We start from the raw sequence: 22,891 nt of genomic DNA on the forward strand, positions 1-22,891 counted from the left end.
TGGGTGATGAGGGGGGTACTTTTTGTGTGTGTGTGATGCTGATAATTGAACCCACCTCCTCATGAATGCTAGGCAGGGACTTACTACTGAGCTACACCCCCAAGCAAACCTTTTTATTGAGAAGTTATTTCAAAACAAAACAGAGACAGTGTGTATCCCTGAGGGATTTATTTGTAATGTCTGCTCAAAAAAAAAAAAAAAAAAAAAAAAAAGGTCACACCCTAATATTCTTCCAACTCAGGAGGAAGTTTGTTTTATGAAGGAGACAAGTTAAGAACATTAAGGAAAAACAGCCACAACTGTATTCCAGATAATGTTAGAAATAATGTGGTGCCACAAGGAATCAAACATATGGTCAGAAGTAGCTGAGCAAGGCATACTTGTCTTCTTTAGGAGAATGTGCTACTGAACAAACCTGGCAAGTAGATTTGCCTGCCATCCTGTGCAATGTTGGGCAGACAGTCCACATATCCTAACACAGTACTGCCCTTGCTCTGATAGGAGAAGGGTAGGCTAATAATCTATAATTGGCTAGTTTTGAAATTGGTGAGGACAAAGCCTAAAGCTATTGTTAAAATGTCCATGATTGGATGCATGTTGGAAAGCTCAAAATGCCCACAACTGGATCTTACATGCCAATTAAGCCTACATACTGTATTCTGACAATGGACTACCAGACTTTGTATTTCACACAAATTCTCCCTTTTTCTTCCCTAACTTTTGGTCTTATTTTCCTTTTTGCTCTTGTGCCCTTTGGAATTGCCATGCACCCAAGATATACTAATATTTTTGGAACTCGAAATCACCCATGGTATTGATTTCTCCCTCTTTAGCAGCTTGGGTAGCCATTCTGGGGATTAGAAGACTTTGTAAGTTTTTTTCCAGCTCAGTTGAGACTTGTCTTCTTTCCAGGTCTTGATTAAAGCAAAGTAACTGGCTGGTTATAAATTCCAGATAAGGAGTCTGAGTGGCAACTAATTATAATCATACCAGCAAACAAACAAAAAAAAAAAGGGTGGACAGATTAAGTAGGACTCTGTATGTCATTAGGAAGATGTGTAGGTCTCAAATTGATACAGAAGAAACTTGTGACTCAGACAAAGCTTTTGTGATTTTTTCAGGCACTCCTGTATAAAAACATTCCTTTATACCCTCCCAGTTTCACTTACTTTTGGAAGGAGTGACACAAATGTGCATTTCAAGTAACAATAAAAGAACTCTCATCTTTCCTTTAAAAAAAAAAAATAGTCCCCATGGAAAACTTTGGAGTCTCTGAAGAAGCTCCTTACCCAGAAAGCCCTAGCCTCCTTCCCTCTCTTGCACTCAGTTCTCGCAGAGATCTCCTTGTGCACGGACCAGAAGTCCAGCTCCCTGGGGACACTGTCCGAGTGTATCCAACGGAGTCGCTGGATGCTGAAATATCAGTTCTCTGGGTGCAGAGCTAGGCAGAGCTATTTGCTGCAGTGCCCTGGGATGGGGAGCACTCTGGGAGGATGTAGGCCAGGGCTGCAGGATCTGGGGAAGGAGGGATTCAAGGCACCAGACCCTGCCAGGCAGGGCACCTAGCGACTAGACCCCAGTGCCCAGCTGCCTAGCTACCTCGGTGGTCGTGTCCCGCCCCAACCAGTCACCAGAAGCCGCGGGCTGCACTCAGGGATGCTCTCTTGAGAGGATTACTTGCTCAGGTCCTCTCAGCCTGCAGTCACCAGCTGCTTGTTCCAGGGGACTCCCCTGGACTAACACCCAGAGTTGAGTATTCTTCTATTCCTACACAAACCCAGGGGAAGGGGATGCACTTCTGGTCCACATGAGCCATGTCTGTCCAGCTGAGGGTTTGGTTCACATCTGAAGGCATGACCCTACACGGGAAAAGCCACCTCCAGGTCCAGAAAGGGCCTGGTCTAGATTACAGTTGATGAGCTAAGTTGGCTGTGGCCCATAGAAGCACAGTGGAAGCACTTAATACCAATTGGCAGTTTACCTGGGAAGGTAACCAGAGTCTGTGAGGCCTGCACACAAGGAAATTTGAATTCCCTTCCAGTTGTGGGTCTTTGGACAAATTACTTTGATTTCCAGAAGTTAGATTCCTATTTATAAAACAGGGACACTAGTACATACAAATTAAGACCAAGGCAAAGATAAAGTTGGGGTTAAGTGCTTATCACTATAACCAACACAAAGGAGGTCCTAAAAAATAATGAGCTAGGAAGTGAGTAGGCTTCCTGACAAGGATTTTTCTAGAAAGAGCATAGGGCAAGAAGGCAGTGCCTAGGCCTGCAGGAGGTTGAGGGGTAAATGTTGGATTTATAAAGGGAAGGCCTTCCCAACTAGGTTAAACTTCTCATTATATTACCATATGCCCTTCCTTTCTGGCAATTATCACAATTGTAATTTTATTTATTAGTCTCATTGATTTCCCTTTCATTCTTTTTTTAAAATATTTTTAGTTGCAGATGGAAACAATACCTTTATTTATATGTGGTTCTGAGTATTGAACCCAGTGCCTCAAAGGTGGTAGGCAAGCACTCTACCACTGAGCTACAACTCCAGCCCTCCCCTTCATTCTTATAAGTTTTATCAGAACAAGACACTGTTGTTTATTTCTATTTACTCTTTGTAGCCCCCAGTGCCTGACACATATTAAAAGATTAATATGTCTGGAATAGGTGGATGAATGGGACCAGATCAGAATACATGTGTCAATTTAAGAACTTAACTTCAGGGCTGAAGTTAGTAGGAAACCAATGCAGAAGTTTAGAAAAAGGGTGGCATTGTCAGATTTGTTTTAAAGAAAGTTGATGCTGCCTGGTAGAGAGGAGTTGGAAGCATGAAGACATATTAGGTAGTATGGTAATACTACAACCAAGAGTTGATGGTGGCTTCAATGTAAGGACATACCAAAAGTAAAAAAAAAAAAAAAAAAAAAAGCTGGGAGGTGACTCACACTTATAATTCCAGCAACTCAGAAAGCTGAGGCAGATACATCACAATTTTGAGGCCAGCATCAGCAAATTAATGAGACCCTGTCTCAAAATAAAAAAATAAAATGGGCTGGGGATATGTTTCAGTGGCAAAGCATCCTTGGGTTCAATCTTCAGTACTCTCCCTCCACCCGAAGTTGAGAAATGTGGACTGAATTGGCAAATTATTGAACATTCACTTCCTCTACTGAACACACACACTTTCTCCCATAAGGTTGACAGTAATAGTTTTATTTCCTATGAAATCTTTATTTTACATGAGGAAACCTCTCCTGATACACATTTTAATTGTACCTGTTCCTCAGATTATTAGACTAATTTTCTCTCAGTTTTGGTCCTCCTGGATTTAGTCTATGTTCCATTCACTATACCAGGTTGACCTTCTTGAAGCAGTTCATCAGTCTAAAGGTTTCCCGCAGACTCTGGATTCCTCTTGATGATGCACTGCCATGCCCACCTCACACTTGTTTAAATGGCCCCAGGGACTAGGATCCTAAATATTCTTGGATTTCTTAACTATGCCACTATGGACACTTGGGACGAGATAATTTTTTGTTGTGGGGGCTGTGTACTAAGATAGTAGCAAACCTGCCCCTGGTCACTAGAGGCCAGTAGTCTCTCCTCCCAGTTGTGAAAACCAAAATGTTCCCAGGTATTGCTAAACTATCCCCTGGGAAGAGGGCAAAATAACCCCAAGGGAGAACTGCTGACTCCCTCCTTGTATCTCCTAAATACCTCTATTATGAAGATATGAAGTTGTATTTCTCCTTGTTTTATATTGACCCACTTGGTTGTTTTCCTATTTGATGACTTATAGAAACTAATATACAATCTGCTAGTAGGTCAGAGTATAACAAATATTTGATGATTGAGTTTGATTGCACAGTCAGGGCCCATATAATTAAGCAGGGTCTAATTAGTATTTTCAATCACCTTATTTGACTGGCTTATTTCTAGAGTTCTATTTAGACTCTCCACTTCTCAAATAAGCTGTGTCATTAAAGATAAAACTTTTTAATCATCTGATCTTTCAAAGAAGTCATCTAAATAGTCTAACATCTGTCTAATTCTATTCCTAGTACATACTCTTCTCCTGTCTCTTGCTCTCTTCAATTTTCTGATACTACTTACTCCTAAGTCACGAGTCTTTCTCTTAGGAATACCTGTCTTAGCTCTGGTGTCCTGGTCTTCAGCTATTGTATGTATGTATGTTTTGGAGGAGGAGGGTGCTGGGGATTGGTCCCAGGATGTTACACATACTAGGCAAGAGCTCTACCACTGAGTTATACCTCCAGACCTCAAGTCATTTTTATTATCTTTTTGTTTCCTATCAATAAGTGGATTATCCTAATTAGCATTATGGCATATGCATGAGCACTTTTTTTTGTAAGGAAGAAGGGGGATACATATGTATCCTAAAGACCCCAACGAAAGATTTAGAACAGATTTATATTGTCTCTGGACTATGGAAAGATTGAAACAGCTTCTTCCATGAAGAATTTAGTTTTGGGGTTGTTGCCACAGTGATTTCTAATGATTTTAATGACAGAAATCCCCTAAAACATTATCAAGTAATTATATCTTTGGGACCATACTCCAGTGTCAACACTGAGGCAGAAAAAGGTTATTATGCCCAAGAACTTTTAGCTTTCCCACTTGATTACACTTGTATGTTTTTCACCCAACAGGGATTTTCTAATACTTTTCTGCTTTCAATTTTTTCCCCCAACAATAAAAAATTCTCTGTAGTGTAGTAAGATGTAGTTTCCACTAGGCTTTTCCTACATTCATTAGGTTTCTCCTACCTGGTAGTATTAAGTCCTACTTGAAGACTCTCACATTCCCCAAATTCCTTTCCAGTATGAAGTTTCTGATGTTTCAGAAAAGCTCTACTCCCACCAAAGGCCTTCCCACAGTGGCTACATTCAAAAGGTTTCTCCCCAGCGTGAATTCTCTGATGACTAATAAGGTGTGAATTCTGACTGAAGGCTTTCCCACATTCAGGGCACTTGTAGGGCTTCTCTCCAGTGTGAACTCGATGGTGTTTAATAAGATCTGAGCTGGCCCTAAAGGACTTTCCACATTTATTACATACATAAGGTTTTTCTCCACTATGAACTCTATGATGTCTTATCAGATCTGAGCTCTGATTGAACGTTTTCCCACATTCTCTACATTCATATGGTTTCTCTCCTATATGAGCTTCCTGATGTCTGACAAGGTCAGAGCTGCCTCTATAAGTTCTACTACTCTGATTATACTGTGAAGTGTTTTTTTCTTGGTGAATTCTCTGCTCTTTCCTAAGTTCCTCATTCTTGCTGAAGACTTCCTCACATTCTTCAAGTTTCTCTCCAGTATGATATGAAGTCCCTCATGTTTTAGAAAGGCTGTGTGCCAAATGAAGGCTTTTCCACATTCTTTACATTTATAGGGTCTCTCACCATTGTGGACTCTCTGATGTTGGATAAGGAGGGAACGCTGTCTGAAGGCTTTCCCACATTCACTGCATTCATAGGGCTTCTCTCCTGTATGAATTTTCTGGTGTGTAATCAGGTGTGACCTCTGACTAAAGGCTTTCCCACATTCACTGCATTCATAGGGCTTCTCTCCTGTATGAATTATCCAATGCCGAATTAGATCTGAACTTCCCCAGAAAGTTTTCCCACATTCAGTACATTTGTAAGGTTTTTCTTCCTTATGAATTTTCTGTTGTCTGATAAGGTCCAAGTCAAAAGTGGAAGCTTTTTCACATTCAAGTTTCTTTATAGTATGTAGTCTCTGATGTTTAAGAAAAGCTGTGTGACCACTGAAGGATTTCCCACACTCTTGACATAAATAGGGTTTTTCTCCACTGTGAAGTCTCTGGTGTTCAGTAAGACGAGAATGCTGCCTGAAGGCTTTTTCACACTGATTACACTTGAAGGGTTTCTCTCCAGTATGAATTCTCTGATGTGTAACTAGGTGTGAACTTTGACTGAACGTTTGTCCGCAGTCATAACATTCATAGGGTTTCTCTCCAGTGTGAATTCTGTGATGTATAATAAGATCTGAGCTTTGATTGAAGGCTTTTCCACATTCACTGCACATATAGGGTTTCCCTCCATTATGGATTCTCAAGTGTAGGAGAAGGTTTGTGCTTCCCTTAAAGGCCTTTCCACACTCTTTACATTCATAGGGATTTTCACCATTGTGAATTCTTTTATGTCTAACCAGATTAGAGCTCTGGTTGAAATCTTTTCCACATTCATGACATATGTATGGTTTCTTTCCTGTATGGATTCTCTGATGTATAATAAGATTTGAACTCTGATTAAAGTCTTTTCCACATTCATTACATACATATGGTTTCTTCCCCATATGAATTCTCTGATGTATTATCATGTTTGAGCTCCGGTTAAAGATTTTTCCACATTCCTTACATTCATAGATCTTATTTATGTTATGAACTTCCTGATGTTCAGTCAGTCTTGTCTTCTGTTTGAAGTTTTGGCCACAGACCTCATATCTATGGGATCTTTCTTCTGCAGAAAGTATTTTTTCTCCATTGCATCCTTGGTCTCCAGCGATGGATTTCTTGGGGATGAGATTCACTTCCCTGATAACTCCCTCGTGGGATGGGAGATGTTTCACTGCATCTTCTAAGGGGCTTACACAGTGCCTCAATATCTGGTCCTCAGGATCACTGGTATTGATTAACTCACATTCCTGGGAGATGAGCTTTTGTAGTCTTTCTGGTGAAGTTCTTGCTGAATCTTTTTCTTCAGACATTTCCATCTTTGACTTTCACTGTTTCATCTTATTTCTGGTCTCAGAATCTGAAATGATAAGTATATCATTCTGTGTTCCTACAAAAAAACCAAAACACCCTTATCTGTACTGGATAGTATAAGAGAGAGAAATAAAAGACTTTAAAAGAAGACCCTTTCCCTCACCAGAGCTGAGTCAGACCTTATTAGAGAGATCATGACTACCACAGGAACACAAACCCAGTTGGTGGAGATTTGCCAGGGTATATTGGGAGCTGGTCTTAGTGGGTGGCCTGAAGGGTGGTAGTAAAATTCATGACAGGAGGTTGGCAGTCTGGAATTAGTCTACAGGAAGTGGTCTGTAGAATGAGGAGGAACTCACTGGATGATACAGTCAGGTCAGAAATGGTTTACAGGAAGCATTGCCACAAGGATACCTAAAAGTTGACCTGTTGGTAGCACACCCATAAATTTAAAAAAAAAAAAAAAAAATGTATATAAACAGCACACTGGTACCAGGATGAGGTTCTTTTCTCTTTCTATAGGAATTCACTGACCCTTCAGCATTCTTTATTGACTATATCTTGGGTCATCTGGCAAAGGATAAATGTTTATAAGGTTCATCCCAAGTAACACAAGCAAAGCAAGGACAAGTGGATTTGAAGTTGAGAGGCAATGAATTAATAAATAAAATACTACCCATTTATTCCATATGTCATGACACTATGAAACAATGCTTCAAAATGAAAACACATGGCTGTCATTTCAATAGAAACCAATTCTCCTTGGGCTGGGGAGATAGCTCAGTCGGTAGAGTGCTTGTGTTGCAAGCATAAGTCCCTGAGTTTGATCCCCAGCACTGCAAAAAAAAAAAAAAAAAAAAAAATCAATTCTCCTTTTCTAAAATGCAGCATTTTTCTTTCTGGCATTGTGGTAGAACTGCCTCCTTTTGGATGGCAATTTTACATCCTCCTGCAATTTGATGACAGATTAACTTATTGCTTTTAAGTGTCTATATTATCAAATCCCTGATCTCACCCAGTTTTAAAACATAGTTCTAAGCTCTTTGGAGAGTCATTTCAGTTTGATCCTGATGATTTGAACTCTCTAGTCCTTAATCTTGAAATGAATTTGAAGTAACATGGCACAGTGATTAAGAGCATGGACTGTACGGCAAGTTGCCAGGGTTAGACTGCTGAATCCATCACTAACTAACTGTGATCTCAGGAAAGTCACTGGACCTCTCACTGTCTCAGTTTCCTTACCTATAAAATAGAATAAAAGTACTTACCTCGCAGAGTTATTATGAGAACTAAATGCATATAATAACAGGTTAAGTATTCCTAATCCAAAAATACATATTCTGAAGTGCTCTAAAATCCAAACGTTTTGAAAACTGACATGATGCCACAAGTGGAAAATTCCACACCTGACCTCATGTGATGGGTTGGAGTCAAAACACAGTAAAAACACTGAAAATACCATATAAAAATTATCCTATACCTGTGTATAAGTATATATGAAACAAATGAATTTGGTGTTTAGACTTGGTTCCCATCCCCAACATATCTCATTTAGTACATGCAGATATTCCAAATCCAAAAAAGTCCCAAAGTAGAAACAGAAGTGTCCTAAGCATTTTGCATAAGGGATATGCAACCTGTATATATAAAACATTTAGAATAATGCGTGTCATTAGAAAACTATATAAGTGCCAGCTGTTGTTATTCTACTACTACTACTATCATTATTATTTGCAGTACTGGGAATTGAACCAAGGGTTTTTTTTTTTTTTTGGTACTGGGGATTGAACAAAGGCCTTATGCACACAAGGCAAATGCACTACATTTGCTATATCCCCAGTCCTTAACCTAGGGCTTTGCACATGCTAGGCAAGTGTTTCACCACTGAGCTATACCCCTAGCCCACTAATATTACTATTAATCTTTACCCTAAAAGCCCAAGAATTATCATTAAGCAATGTGTCCCTAATATAAATCTCCACATTCAGGATGGATTTCAGTAAAGGAACAATAAAATCAATTACTGCAAAGAATTGGTTTTGTTATAACTTTCTCTTATAGGACCTTTTCTTTTGTTTGATATATATTGTTTGGAATTCAGAAACAGATTATTTAAAATATGGTAGAGTAAAGGTAGTTCTCAAAACCCACTGAAAATAATTAAAACAACAACTGAGATAAATTCCATGTTCTACAAAAGGGCTATATACAATGGGTCCCAAAGTACCATATCCCAAAGGCACACTCAGTGATCTTTAAGTGGAGATCCATAGACATTGGGTGAGGGGAAGGTCTCAGAGAATATAGGGACTGTCCCCATAGAGCTCCAGTTTGCCCTATAAGGGTGGCAGGGAACAGAATGCTAAAGAATATACCATTTCTGGCAGTAACTTTCATCATCTTCTACCTAGTTCCTAGCTAAGGAACTACAGGTGAAGAAGTAGAAAGGTGACTGTCAAATTTTATTACAAAAATGTCATCTAGAGGGCTTCTTATTATGTCACATTGATTTCTTGGAAACCGAAGTCTGGAGGGAGACATACTCTAGATTAGATGAGAGGGTGTTATGGCAGAAAATTCATATGTAGGCTTTGACATGCCCTAGCTCAATTTCCTCTGTCTCTTTTAATAGTACTTTTTTAAAGAAATATTTTTAGTTGAAGATGGACACAATAACTTCGTTTATTTTTCATGTGGTCCTGAGGATTGAACCCAGTGCCTCATGTGCCAGGCAAGTGCTCTACCCCTGAGCCACAACCCTAGACCTCATAGTACTTTTTAATAGAGAGCTTGTCTCATTTATTGTTGAATAATAGTAAGATAAATCTGTGGGACAAATACTTAAAAATAGTTTTTTGTTTTTTTTCTTTGTTTGTTTAAGAAAGGGACATGAGTAACCAGCAGATCAGAAGCATACATATATGAGGAACCAAAGGAATTAACAGGAAGCATTCAGTAGAGAATTCTCTATTATCTCAAAGAAATTATAGACCCAAATCACTCTTGAAATACAAGACTGGTGGTACACACACATAATCCAAGCTACTCAGGAGGTTGAGGGAGAAGATCACAAGTTCAAGGCCAGTCTGGGCCACTTAATGAGATCTTCTTTCAAAATAAAAAGGGCCTGGGTTGGGAGTGTGGCTCAGTGGCAGCGCGCTTGCGTAGCACTGGGTTCGATCCTTAGCACCACATAAAAATGAAAGAAATAAAATAAAGGCATGCTGTCTACCTACAACTACCAAAAAAAATTTAAAATAAAAAATAAAAATAAAAAGGATTGGGAATGTAGCTCAGTGATAGATGGCCCTTGGGTTCACTCCCCAGTACTACGAACAAACAAAAAAACTTAAAGAGGAGACATAAGGATTTAAAACAGATTATAGACTATAAAACAATAAAAAGAACTAAGCAGTAATTTGACAAAGTTGAAGAAAGAAATGGAAAAGCAAATGAAAAGCATTATATAGATGAAATTCACATAAAAACAATAAAAATAATCACTATAGGTTTATAATAAGGCCTTGAGAAGTCATATAAAATAGGTATAAATGTGATTATAGAGAAAACTAGTCAATATAGAACAATAATCAAATACACATTAAGTGAGGCAACTTAGCAAGACCCTGTCTTAAAATAAAAAATAAAGAGAGCTGGGAATGTAGCTCAGGGGTAGAAAATCCCTGGGTTCAATCCTCCATACTGGAGGAAATAATTGGACTGTGAGGGGAAAGGTAGTAGGAATAAGCATAAATTGTGCTAATTTGTCTATCTTTCATGATGGAATCAATAAATACCATCTAAAATAGAAATGACTCCAAAATCTTAATGTTTTTCATAACCTTTTCCTCCCACAATTTTACAGAAGGAATCCTAAAATTTTCAGAGAAATACTTTTTCCATAATTCTGTGTGTGCATGTGTGTTTTGTTGGGGACTGAACCCAGGGCCTTGTGCACGCTAGGCAAGCACACTACCTCTGAGTCAATACCCAGCACATATTTTATTTTGAGACAGGGTCTTTATAAATTGCTCAGTTTGGACCTGAACTCAAAATACTTCTACCTCAGCCTCCTGAACGTGAGATTACAGGTATGAGCCACTGTGCCCAACCCGTTTTTGTTGATCACAAAAATTTTACATGCCTATTATAGGAAAAATAGCAAAGTAAAACAAGGAGAAGAAAATACTCCCCCATAATCCCATCTTTCCTCCACCCAAAGAGAAATGCCACTAATGTTTTGTAATATTGGTATATATTCTTCTAAACTTATTTCTGGGTATATTTTTTCCTAATACAAAAATGGGACCATATTATATGTGTTCTTTTTGTCTTCAATGCCCTACTTGTCATATTTGAGCTGGATCCTGTAAACATTTCTCTTCTGTCATTTGGCTTTATCAATAGAGGGCACTGGAGGAGTACTGTATGGCCATATAAAGACAAAGGAATTTCTTTTGCTGGTACCAATGAGCTTCTTTGGTTTTGGTAATGCCACCAGATCAATAAATGGGAGGCTTGATGGCTTCCTGTGTGGCAGCTCTGGATGGCTTATACCCTCCAGTGAGTTTTTCTACCATTCAACAGAACTTACCTATGGACTACCTGTGGCCTGCCTACACTCTTCAGTGAATTTCTCCCCCATTTGCTAGGCCATGCCCAGACAGCTCTGGACTATGCCCTCTGGCAGGTTTCTTCATCAGCAGGCTTTGTGTTCCATTGGTGGCCACATCCTCCAAAATATCTGAATCTGTTTTAGGGTGGGGGAGTCCTCTTCTAACTTCTTGGTTCTTTCCTTGTTTACTCTCCTTCGGTCCTAGAGGTAAGGCTGCTTTCTGCATTATTTATTTCCTTGGAGTCCTCTTTTAACCGTTTTAATAGTTAACTGTCTTTCAAATTAATTAGTTAATTTTGGGTACTGGGGACTGAACCCAAGGGCACTCTACCACTAAGCTACAGCCCCAGCCCTTTTTATTTTTTTAATTTTGAGATAGGGTCTTAAGTTGCTGAGGAACTCACTAAATTGCTGAGGCGAGTCCTGCAATTTTAATTCTCCTGTCTCAGTCTCCTGAACTGCTGGCATTACAGGCATGTATCACCACACCTGTTGTTAACTATCTTTTACTAGTTAAAAATTCTTTATGTTAAACATTTCTTGTTTAAGTTACTTGTATTGTTTTTGTCTCCTCACTAAATCCTGACTGATAACAGGCCTATAGTATCATTTCATTTGAGAGTTAGAACAAAGAGAAGATGCTATAAGAAAAGTAATAAGAAGACTAGAAATGGGAAACAAAAAAAATTATTTGGGAATAGCTCAAAAAGGACTTCTCTCTATATGAATCATTAGAATCAACCTTTGCCATGGGCAGTTTTGGCAAACTATCTACTCCAAGTTTCACATGGCTCTGCAGAGATGTGTGGCCACACAAACCAAAATTTTTCTCTATTCTACAGATGAAAGGAATTAGAAGTAATTTAAAGAAATCTTCCCTTTAGAGGATGTCCATGGCAGAAGGCAATAACATCTGAAACAGGGCTGAGCAGAGGTAAGTTCTCCTGGACAATCCAACTCAGTCGAAACAGGAGTTTCTGAGGAAAGGGCTTCCATGTTTCATATCATTCATTGATTTGTTCACCTCATAAACATTACCTGAGCACCTCCCATGTTCCAAACGTTGTATAAGAAATCAGGAATACAATTATAAATATAAGATATGGTTCTAGCCTCCAGAAACTTACAGTGTGTGTTGCAGGGGGAATTCGTGTAAATAAATAATAACAAGATATTGTGAACATGCTGTAAATAGGGTTAGCACTGTCTACTATGGAAGAGTCAAGAATGACTTGGCTTTCTGACTTAGGCAGTGGGTGGGATGTGGCACTATTAGTGAAGACAGTCAGATGAGGAAGAGTAGGTTTCAAGACAGTTGAAAGTAGTTTTGATGGTTTGCAGATGAGTTTGCTTTTGGTCACACTTTGGCTTCTCATAGAAAGACAGAGGTAGTACAAACTTAAGCAGAGCAAGAGCTGTGAATTTCCATCTCCACTAATTGGGCTAGATATCTTTGAACAAAGAGAGAAAACATTTTGCCTCTAATGGAAACCTCTAATTCAACTGAGCTCCTTCAAAACTTCTTAGGCTTTATTTTTAAACCAAAACACAGAGAACTCAGAGTGTATGGACTCTAAATTAGGTATCAGAACCCTTACCTAGTGAGACCAGATCTATCTCCTTTTCTAGCATGTCTTTCTTGCAGAACTTCCACCGAGTGCAGACCTGGTATCCATCATTGTTTTGTGACTCATTTGCAGCATCCTGCAGCTTCTTAAATTTCTGAAATGGAAGTTCTTGCTCAATAACTCTTCAATACAGTACAAACAACAGATACTCATACCTTCTCTTCTCTTTCTAAATCTCTACTATTTCTTCTGTAACTCTTGGTCTCAGTAGATAATCTTTCTTCTTACTTCAAAAATGTGTGAGACAATGTGATTAAAAACATCTCACATCACCCTATCTTTGTGATGAATCTCCATTTTTATTGTATTTCCTCTCCCCTATTCTTTAATATTTATTCTTTAATTGAGCACCTACTATGAACCAGGTACTCTACTAGATGGTTAGAATACAATAATGAGGATGACAGAGTTCCTGTTCTTTAGAAGCTTGTGGTAGCAATTATAGACAATGTCAATAAAGTGGGTTAAGTGCTCAATAAGGGTAAATATGGGGTGTTGTGGGGCCTTACAAGAAGAGCACAACCTTGTAGGGGTGGGACAGGTAAGGAAACTTTCTGAAACTTAGGCCTGAAAGGAAATTGGACATAATCAGCCTATAAGAAAAAGGAAGGGCTTTTCGGACTGGGGCTATAGAGTAGACAAAGGCCAGGAGGTGAGCAAGCCTATGTTGTATTCATGAATGTGCCTCATGACTGAGACCTCATGACTGGAGTACAAGAAGTAAAAGAGGAAGCTGGTGCAGTAATTGTCAAATTATGGACAGACTTGTAAACCAGACTGGGAAGTTTAGACTTTTCCCCGAATGCAATGGGAAGCTCACAGGAGAATGACCAGATTTCTCTCTTTAAACGGCTGCTCTGACTGCTTTCTGGAAAATGGACTGGTGGATACAGGTGAAAGCTGGGATATCAGTCATGAAACTACCACAGTAATCTATGTTGGAGAAAGTGAACACCTAATGAACTACTGCCAATAAGCATACTAAGAAATTGGTTGAATCAATATATTAAAGATGCAAAACCAGGCAAACTGATGGTATTCTAGATGGAGAGCATGAAGTATTAAGAAGCATCCAAGGAACTGACAGTGGTGGTACATTACTGTGGTCCCAGATACTTGGAAGGCTGAGGAAGGAGGATCCCAAGTTCAAGTCCAACCTGTGCAACTTAGCAAGACCCTGTCAGTCAGTCAGTCAGTCAATCAATCAATCAATGCTGGTTGGGGGCATTCTGGGGGCATAGGTCAGTGGTACAGAGTTTGTCGGGTATGTTCAAGGCCCTGGGATAATTCCTCACTACCAAAAAAAAAAAAAAAAAAGGATTCAAGGCATTAAAAACAGCATTCTAAATTTCTAATTTGACTGACAAAATTGGATAACTGGACTAAAAGAGTAGAGGTGAGGAGAAGAAGTGATGAATTCCCTTTTAGATATTATATTTGAGGTACCTGTAGGGTATCAAGGAAGAAATACTCAGGAAATGGATGGATCAATGGGTCAGGAACTCAGGTTGAAAATCTAAAATGACAAATATTTTAGAATCATCACAGAGAGGTTAGTCTGTTCAGCAGAAAGGTGATAATGATTGTAACTTAAAGAGTTCTGAACAGAACGTTTTGGAAGCAAGCAGAACCAAATCAGAATCCTGGCTTCTTAATTTCCCTAAGCCACATTTCATTAATAGTGAAACCAAAATAATATCACTTATCCAAAGGGTTATTGTACATATTAATATATAAAGCTGCACACTTTGTTCAGTGTGGAAACAGTTCCTAAACTAAATGGGTACTCAATGAAAAACAAACAAACAAACAAAAAACACTTGGATAAGTGAATAGTAGGTTAGCTTTCTCTCTTCTTTTCCTTTTGACTAAATAATCCCTGAAGTTCTTTTCTCCCTCGATTTCTATGGTACATGATACTCCAATCACTCTACTTCTTCCTTACTGGCTTTACCCTTTCAATTTTCTCCTTCCACTAAATGTCTGTTGCTAAGGCTGAGCCCCTGGTCTTTCAACATTTGATATCTTGATGACCATAACTTCTGACTTCATTTATCACCTTTGTACCAAATGAATTCTAAGTCAAAAACTCCTATTTCTCACCCACATTTTAGTCTATATTCACAATGTCTCTTCAGTCCAATGTCTTATTGACAGTATAAATCAAATAGATAAAAATGACCACATCATTTTGCTTCTACATTTGTTTATCTTACCACCCATTTCTGTCTAAACGGTCAGTTTCCATTTAACAAATATTTATCATGAACCTAGACTGAATATTTGTATTGCCTCTCAAATTCATATGGAGCCTAATGTCAAATGTGATGGTATTGGGAAATAAGACCTTTGATAGGTTAGTAGGTTATGAAGGCCCAGTCCTCACAAATGGGATTAGTGTCCTTATAAGAAAAGGCACAGATATCTCCCTGGCTTCTGCTATGTGAGGACACAGTGAAAAGATTATGAACCAGGAAACAGGTCCACGCCTGACACCCAATCTGCTGGCAGCTTGTCCTTGGATTTCTAAGTCTACGGAATGGTAAGAAGAAAAAAAAAATGTTTATAAACCACTCAGCATATAGTATTTTTGTTATAGCAGCCTGAACAAACTAAGACACCTACTATGATATACTGGTGAACAAGACAAATCCCTGCATTCAGGGGGCTTGTATCTAGAGACAGAAACACCAGTTTAGTGATACCTAAAATGTGAGTCACACACCAGCAATAGCAACATCACTCAGAAGCTTGGTAAAAATGCAATTTTTCAAGCACAATCCCAGACCTACTGAGTCAGAGTCCCTGGGGTGAAGCCCAGCAATCTATGTTTAACAGTCCTCCAAGAGATTCTTACAAATGCTAAAATGTCAGAAGCCGCTGCTCTAGTCATCTTTGATTCTTCCCTCTCCATGCCATCTGATTGACAAACTGAAAACTAATCTGTATGTTCTTTCCAACTCCATCTTAGTCCAGAACCTTTCTGCCTCAGCAGTCTGAACTGCTATAAAATCTTTCAACATGTTTCAACATGTTTTCTGGCTCCAGTTGATACTGGTGACATTTCATCACTGCCAGATGAAATACTTTTCTAAAACATTGTTGTCACTGATACCAATAACCAAAAACCTAGAATGATTTTCTATCACCTACTAAAGGAAATCATAACTTCTTTTTGATTTTGTAAAAGTTTCTTAAGTGTTCCTGTAACAAAGGACCACAGATTTGGTGGACTTTAACAGCAGAAATCTATTCTCTCAGTTCTGGAAGCTAAAAGTCTGAAAATAAAGGTGTTGGGAGAGCTGCTTCCTTCTGCAGGATCTAAGAGATAATTTATCCCATGTTTGTCTGCTAGCCTCTGGTGAGAGCTGACAGTCTTTGGTTCCTTGCTTTTTAGGGGCATCACTCTAATTTCTGCTTCTATTTTAACATGACATTCTCTATGTCTGTCTCTTCACATGGTCATTTCTTGTAACAATACCAGTTACATTGAATTCTCTGTATGATTCATCTAAGAGCAAATCTGTGCTCCAGGATTCTAAATTTTCCATAATTATACTTGTTTTCATTCTGTACCTTTGCCCATGACTCTCCTACCTGTAATGCCCTTCCGACTCCATTACACTTGGAATAAAAAACTCAAACAGCTGCCAGAGGTCAGGGAGTTAATTAGAATGAGTAAAGCAAACCAGATGCTCCATGACAACTGATACTTTGCTTCAGTGTCAGGGAGACAATGGAGATTAGAGGGAACTACAGATCTGGAAATTTTATTGAATCTGCGGAGGGGTGCTGCTACTCAACTCATGGTAACTGCACCACGCAAGTATGTGGGCCCTGATTGGCAACATCTTCTGATTTTTCAATTAAAGTTGGAAATCTAGATTATGTGTGTGAAATTTTCTGATTTAAAAATGTTGGCCACTAATTTAAGTAAGTACAAACGCATGAGTCAAGAACATACAGTCAAATCTGGCCCAGAGGCCATTATTTTTCATATTGCACAAAAACTCCCCGCTACTTCAGGCCTGGCTCAAGTACCTTTTAATCACTTCAGTCCCTTTAAATTCACATTCATGCATACAATGGGTAATGCTTAACAATGATGGAGTTGGTGCCTAGAGGAGAGTCACACAAAAACGGGACATAAATAAGTGCTTATGAATCATATGCTAAATAAGTACAGCTGTAAAGCTTTACAGAAGATGGAGGCAGAGAGGTAGCAATCTGGGAAAGTTTCCCAAAGGAAAACTTTCGATGCTACTCCTAAAGGTATTATTATGCGGAACTTTACAAAGAAGAGACTAGCCTACCCAAATCCTTTCGCCTCTGAACTCCCAACAGTATGAATATTTTAAATCCAATATTAGAATATGTCTGAACTCCAGTTTATTCCTGTGGTTTAGTCTAGTCTCCCCAGCAGGGCCCTGACCCTCAATCATTCCTGGAATTTAGAAACCACATCCTGGTTGTACATACAAAGGCGCATGGCAGACACTGGGCAGGGAACAGGGTAAATTCATGCCTGTTGACTTGACTCTGGGCCTTTACGAGATGTCGTTTGCAGTCTGCACAGAGAAAACTGGTGCAAACTGACACAGAGGGTGGCGGTGGAGCTGGGGCCCCGGGTGTGGCGCGCGGAGACCCTGCCCTGCGCACCGCGCGCCTACGTCCTCCAGGGGCCCGGCTCCATGCCGCTCTGAGTAAGCAGGGTCCCGCCCCTGCCTAGGGAGGTATGCTCCCTTCCGCCACCTCCCAGAGGAACGCAAGCGCCGGGACCCCCAGCTCTGCAGACGCGGTGGAGTCTCACCTCCAGACTATCCCAGCCTCCCGCTCGATCAGGGCCCCCGCTGCGGCCGCCATCGCGTAGCCCCCACCATCTTGGGCGCGGCGCCGGTGGCCACTTCCGGAGCGATCCCCTAGGCGGGGTTTTCCACCCGCTGGACCCTCCCACCGGCTCCTGGGGTCCCCAGCACTTGAGGTGACTCCTGCGGTCCCGCGCCGCGCAGGTTGGGGCACTTGGCAGCGAGGCGCCACGTGAGGAGGTAGCTTCGGGAGGGGAGCGTCTGCCCCCTGAAGACTACCGAGACGTCGAGTCTTCCGGCCGTCCTAGATGGGCGTAGGGTCGGGGTGGGCACCCTCTTAAAGTAGTTGTATTCACCCCGCCCCCTTTTTAATCTTTTCTCCCCTCTCTGTTTTGTTCCTCATTTTTAACGTCCCCGCCCTCTTTCATTGCTTTCGGTTTGCTTTTCCCTAAGCGTTGGCGATAGAGAAATAAGCAAGGAGAGCGTCATTTTTTAAAAGGTGTAGTTCAGTGGTGGAGCGCTTGCCTAGCATGCGCAAAAAGTGTAACTTAGGAAGTGAGAAAAATTTATAGTTCATTTTACTTTTTCTGTCAGTAAGAGTACACCAAATAAAAGTTATATATTGGAATTCAACAATGTGTTTTAAAAAACTATAGATCGTGAAAAATTAAGAGGAAAATATTTGTAACATTTGACAGGATGTGGAATAATATAAAGAGCTCCTAAAAAGCAATAAGAAAAAGGCAAGCAAAAAGCCATGCTGGAGGCATCGCAACACCTGACTTCAAATTAGACTATAGTAATAAAAACTGCATGGTATTGGCATAAAAACAGACAGACAAACAAACAAACAAAACCAGACAAACCCACATAGGTACAATCATCTGATCCTTGACAAAAGTGCCAAAACATTCATTGGAGAAAAATAGCTTTTTTTTTTTTTTTAACAAGTGGTGCTGGGATAACTGGTTTTCCATATGTAGAAGTATGCAACTAGAACCTTCTCTCTCATCCTGCACAAAAATCAACTCAAAATGGATCAAAGGCCTTGGAAGTAGACCAGAAACTCTGCAACTCCTAGAAGAAAGCAGGGTCAACACTCCAACTTTTAGGCACAGGCAATGACTTTCTCAATATGATCCCCAAAAGCTCAGGAAATAATGCCAAAAATTAATAAATGGGATAGCAGCAAATTAAAAAGCGTGTGCACAGCAAAGGAAAACAATTAGGAATGTGAAAAGACAACTCAGAATGTGAGAAAATCTTTACTAGCTACTCTTCTCACAGAGGATTAATATCTAGACTATAGAAGGTGCTCAAAAAACTTTACACCAAAAAAAAAAAAAAAAATCAAACAACCTAATATGTTGTTCATTTGTTGGGCAAATGAACTAAACAGACACTTCTTAAAAGAAGAAATACGAACGGCCAAAAAATACATGAAAAAATGTTCAGTATCATTGGCAATTAGGGAAATGAAAATCAGAACTGCACTGAGATTTCATCTCACACCAGTCAGACTGGCAGTCATCAAGAATACAAATAATAAATGCTGGAGAGGATGTGGAGAAAAACTTTTACACTGTTGGTGGAACTGTAAATTAGTACCCACTATGGAAATCAGCATGGAAGCTTCCCAAAAAGACTAGACACGGAACTGCCATATGACCCAGCTATATCATTTCTAGGTATTTACTCTGAAGAATTAAAGGCATTTTACTACAATGATATATACATACCCATGTTTATACCAGCACAATTCACAGAATAGCCAAACTATGAAACCAGGCTAGGTGTCCCTCAATGGATGAATGGATAAAGAAAATGTGGTATGTATACAATAGAGTTTTATTCAGCCATAAAGAAAAATGAAATTTGTCATTTGCAGGAAAATGGATGGCCCTAGAGACCACTAAGTGAACTAAGTCAAACGCAGAAGGTGAAGGGTCCTATGTTTTCTCTCATATGGAAGCTAGAGAGGAAAAGGAAAGATGGGGGTGAATCTGATGAAAATCAAAGAGAGATCAATAGAAGAAAGGGACCAAGGGGTGGCAGGTGAGGAGGGAGGGGGGAAATGCTGGGAAGTGATATTGGCCTAATTATATTATTATGTTGTGTGCATGTACAAATATGCAACAACAAATCCCATCAATATGTGCAACTATGATGCACCAATAAAAAAATGAGAAAAAGAAAAAGTAAGCAGCCCAGGAGAAAAATCAGTAAAAGGAATATAAAAGGACAGTTTACAAAAGAGGAAATATAACTGGTTGAGAAACACATGAAAAGATGCTAAATATGCAGCAGGATGAACTGTGGTTATTATAGTTCTTCTCTACTCGCTGTGATTATTCATTCTTTCTTAGTAGCATGTTTTTGTGTATTTACCCACCTCCATTCACAAATCCTGTGGACCAAAATTCGTGGTGCCACACTTCCTGGCCATAGGAGTGGGGTATACAACCTAGCCTAGTAAATAATCTGCATAGCCTGTTTTTGTCAGAGCAGTTGGTACATTGATGGGCAGGTGACCTAAGCTGGGCCAATCAGATTATCTGCAGTTTGCTGAATTCTTTTATTCAATAATTTACCCCCTCACTTTGTGAAATTCATCTTTTGTTGGAATATTTAGTTTTATTTTGCAATAAATTTGCATTGTACAGCTTTTGTATTACAGAATGTTTATATTACTCAAGTGCAAAGATGCTAGCTAGATAGGTGGTGATGGGCAAGAACATTAAATGGGGAGAGATGTTTGCAAGGAGACTTATTTTTGAAGTGGAAGTTGATGAGTGAATATTTGCATATTTTGATGACTTTTCCATATCCAAACTCTTAACTGTGGAGACTTAGATAATGAATATTTATTTTAAAAATGAGAATCCTTCCAGTAATCATCCTTAGGGCAAGGCTGTTTTGATGGTGATAAAGGGAGCTCTCTATAGTAAGGGGACTTGAATCCCTTCATTGCCAGTGCAGTAATTTTAGCTTGCCTTTGTTTGAAAGAATCTTAATTCAACATGATTACTTTGTCATATTTTTTGTCTTTATTGTTGTTATTATTTTGCGATGATGGGGATGCAGGGTCTTATACATGCTAGGCAAGAATTCTTCCACTGAACTATGTACCCTTAGCCCCTATGATCATTATTATTGTTCTGGAATTGTCAAAATGAAAGGCATTCTGAAGATCATAGTTTTCTACCTTTTTTCTGAGCATAATTACCCTCACCCTCCATAATATTCTTGAATTTTTGTGTGTGTGTGTGTGTGTGTGTGTGTGTGTGTTAGGCATTGAGATTAAAAAAAATGAACAAAACCAGATAATGGGAGCTGGGCAGGGGAGGCTGTGAATGTTTTTTTTTCTTTCCTCATGGTAGCAAACATTTTGAATAGTTACTATGCACTGTTGTTTTTCTGTATCCAGGTGCAGAAAAACCTCTCACCATGGAAATCAGAGATAAAACGAAGAAAAGAGGAAAGAAATAAAAATATTTTTAAATGAAGAAAATAATCTACTAACTTTTTTTATCATTGATTTTGCTTTTTGATCGGAGAAATGTCAATAATTTTATCTAAATTACCTTAAGGAAATCCTCCAATGTACATACTTACTACAGGCCTAACAAAGAGGTCCACATTGGTTATTTAATTTCTAGAAAGGCCTTCTGTCCCAGTAACAGAATGCCCCCAAACAAAATTTGCCCCAAACAAAATATGGATGAATACTGAGGGCTGATTTGCTGAGGGCTGATTTGCTTTCTTTTCTTTCTTTCTTTCTTTTTTTTTTTGGATCTAACCTAGGGCTTGGAGCATACTAGGCAAACACTCTACTACTCCAGCTGTTTTGCCCGTAATGTGTTGAGTTCTTAATACGCCGCTAGGTGGCAGTGGTTTGCAACCCATGGTTCTAAACTGCAGCTACCTAGCACCTTTATTTTTAAACAATAGAAAAATGAGCCCCCTACTTGCGCAAGATTCACCAGTCCTCTGTCCATACCTTTCTAACTAAAAATATATATTTTTAAAAATATGTTTATGAAATAGAGTTAAAATAACAGGTGGCAGAACCATATTTGTACCTCCTCTCTTTTGTTTCCTGCTGCCTCTCTTCTTTTCCACCCTCCACAAAAATTTGTTGAGCACCTACCGCGTGCCAACATATGCTAAGTTACTGGAAATGCAGTGGTGAGTAAAGAAACACCACTGCAGCCTTCATGGATCTAATAGATAGCTCCTTATTAATGGACAGATAGGTCAGTTTCACTTTCTTGTAACAAACATGACTACAAAGAGTAGATTATACATGTGTGTGGGATTCTTTAGGGTTCTGGTTCTCAAAATGTGGCCTGGGCCTGGAGACTAAAATTATTTTCATAATTATATTAAGGTATTATTTGCCTTTTTTTGGTACTGGGACTTGAACCCAGGGGCACTCACTTAACCACTGAGGCACATCCTCAGCCCCAGCCCTAGCCCTAGCCCTTTTTTTGTATTTTATTTAGAGGCAGGTCTCACTGAGTTGCTTAGGGCCTCACTAAGTTAGTGAGGCTGGCTTTGAACTCAAAATCCTCTTGTCTCAGCCTCCTGAGCCACTGGGATTACAGGCTTGTACCACCAGGCCTGGCTATTTGCCTTTCTTCATGCTCACTCATGAATGTACAGTGGAGCTTTCCAGAGGCTACATGACATGTGATGTTGTAACTGATTGACTTTATAAACAGATATGAGACTCATGGTATTTTCTATTAAGCCAGACATGAGAGATTTGCAAAACTACAACATATTCAGTGACACTTTCCTTCCTAATTTTTTTTCACTTGGGAAAATATAGTTATTTTAATAAAAATATTATTTAGATTAACACATACTGTGTATTGTTATTTTATTGTTATTTTAAGGTAAATATCAGTAGATATCTTATGTATAAACAAAATCTTTTTGGTGTCTTCAATCTTTTGTTTTTCACATCAGATGGGTAATGACCTGATAGCCTAACAAGGTTTGAATTAGGCACATATCACAGAATGACATGGAAACCTACTAATCGTACCTATGAACCACAAGAAGATCTCACTTACCTTTTGTTTGTT

At 39.3% G+C, this 22,891-nt stretch overlaps 1 protein-coding gene, 1 long non-coding RNA gene and 1 other non-coding gene across 4 annotated transcripts; all 3 read right to left on the reverse strand.

Annotated features, from left to right (window-relative positions):
* Positions 1-5,174: 5,174 nt before the first annotated feature.
* LOC124979365 (zinc finger protein 594-like) lies at positions 5,175-6,776 on the reverse strand. Its single transcript, XM_047543827.1, is given in 1 exon segment — positions 5,175-6,776. A coding segment is annotated over 1 exon segment (1,602 nt).
* A 545-nt stretch (positions 6,777-7,321) lies between these two features.
* On the reverse strand, positions 7,322-18,135 carry LOC124980503 (uncharacterized). Of its 2 annotated transcripts, XR_007107820.1 has the most exons (4): positions 17,804-18,135; positions 14,440-14,509; positions 12,964-13,087; positions 7,322-7,586 (listed from the first exon to the last, which is right to left on the reverse strand). It is a non-coding gene; the product is annotated as an uncharacterized LOC124980503 (long non-coding RNA). The 2 variants fall into 2 exon arrangements; XR_007107819.1 differs by lacking the exon at positions 14,440-14,509.
* Positions 18,136-22,766: 4,631 nt separating this feature from the next.
* LOC124981579 (small nucleolar RNA U13) lies at positions 22,767-22,870 on the reverse strand. Its single transcript, XR_007108084.1, has one exon. It is a non-coding gene; the product is annotated as a small nucleolar RNA U13 (small nucleolar RNA).
* Positions 22,871-22,891: the final 21 nt, after the last annotated feature.

This window comes from Sciurus carolinensis, chromosome 3 (genome assembly GCF_902686445.1).
Source record: "Sciurus carolinensis chromosome 3, mSciCar1.2, whole genome shotgun sequence".
NCBI classification, from domain to species: domain Eukaryota; kingdom Metazoa; phylum Chordata; class Mammalia; order Rodentia; family Sciuridae; genus Sciurus; species Sciurus carolinensis.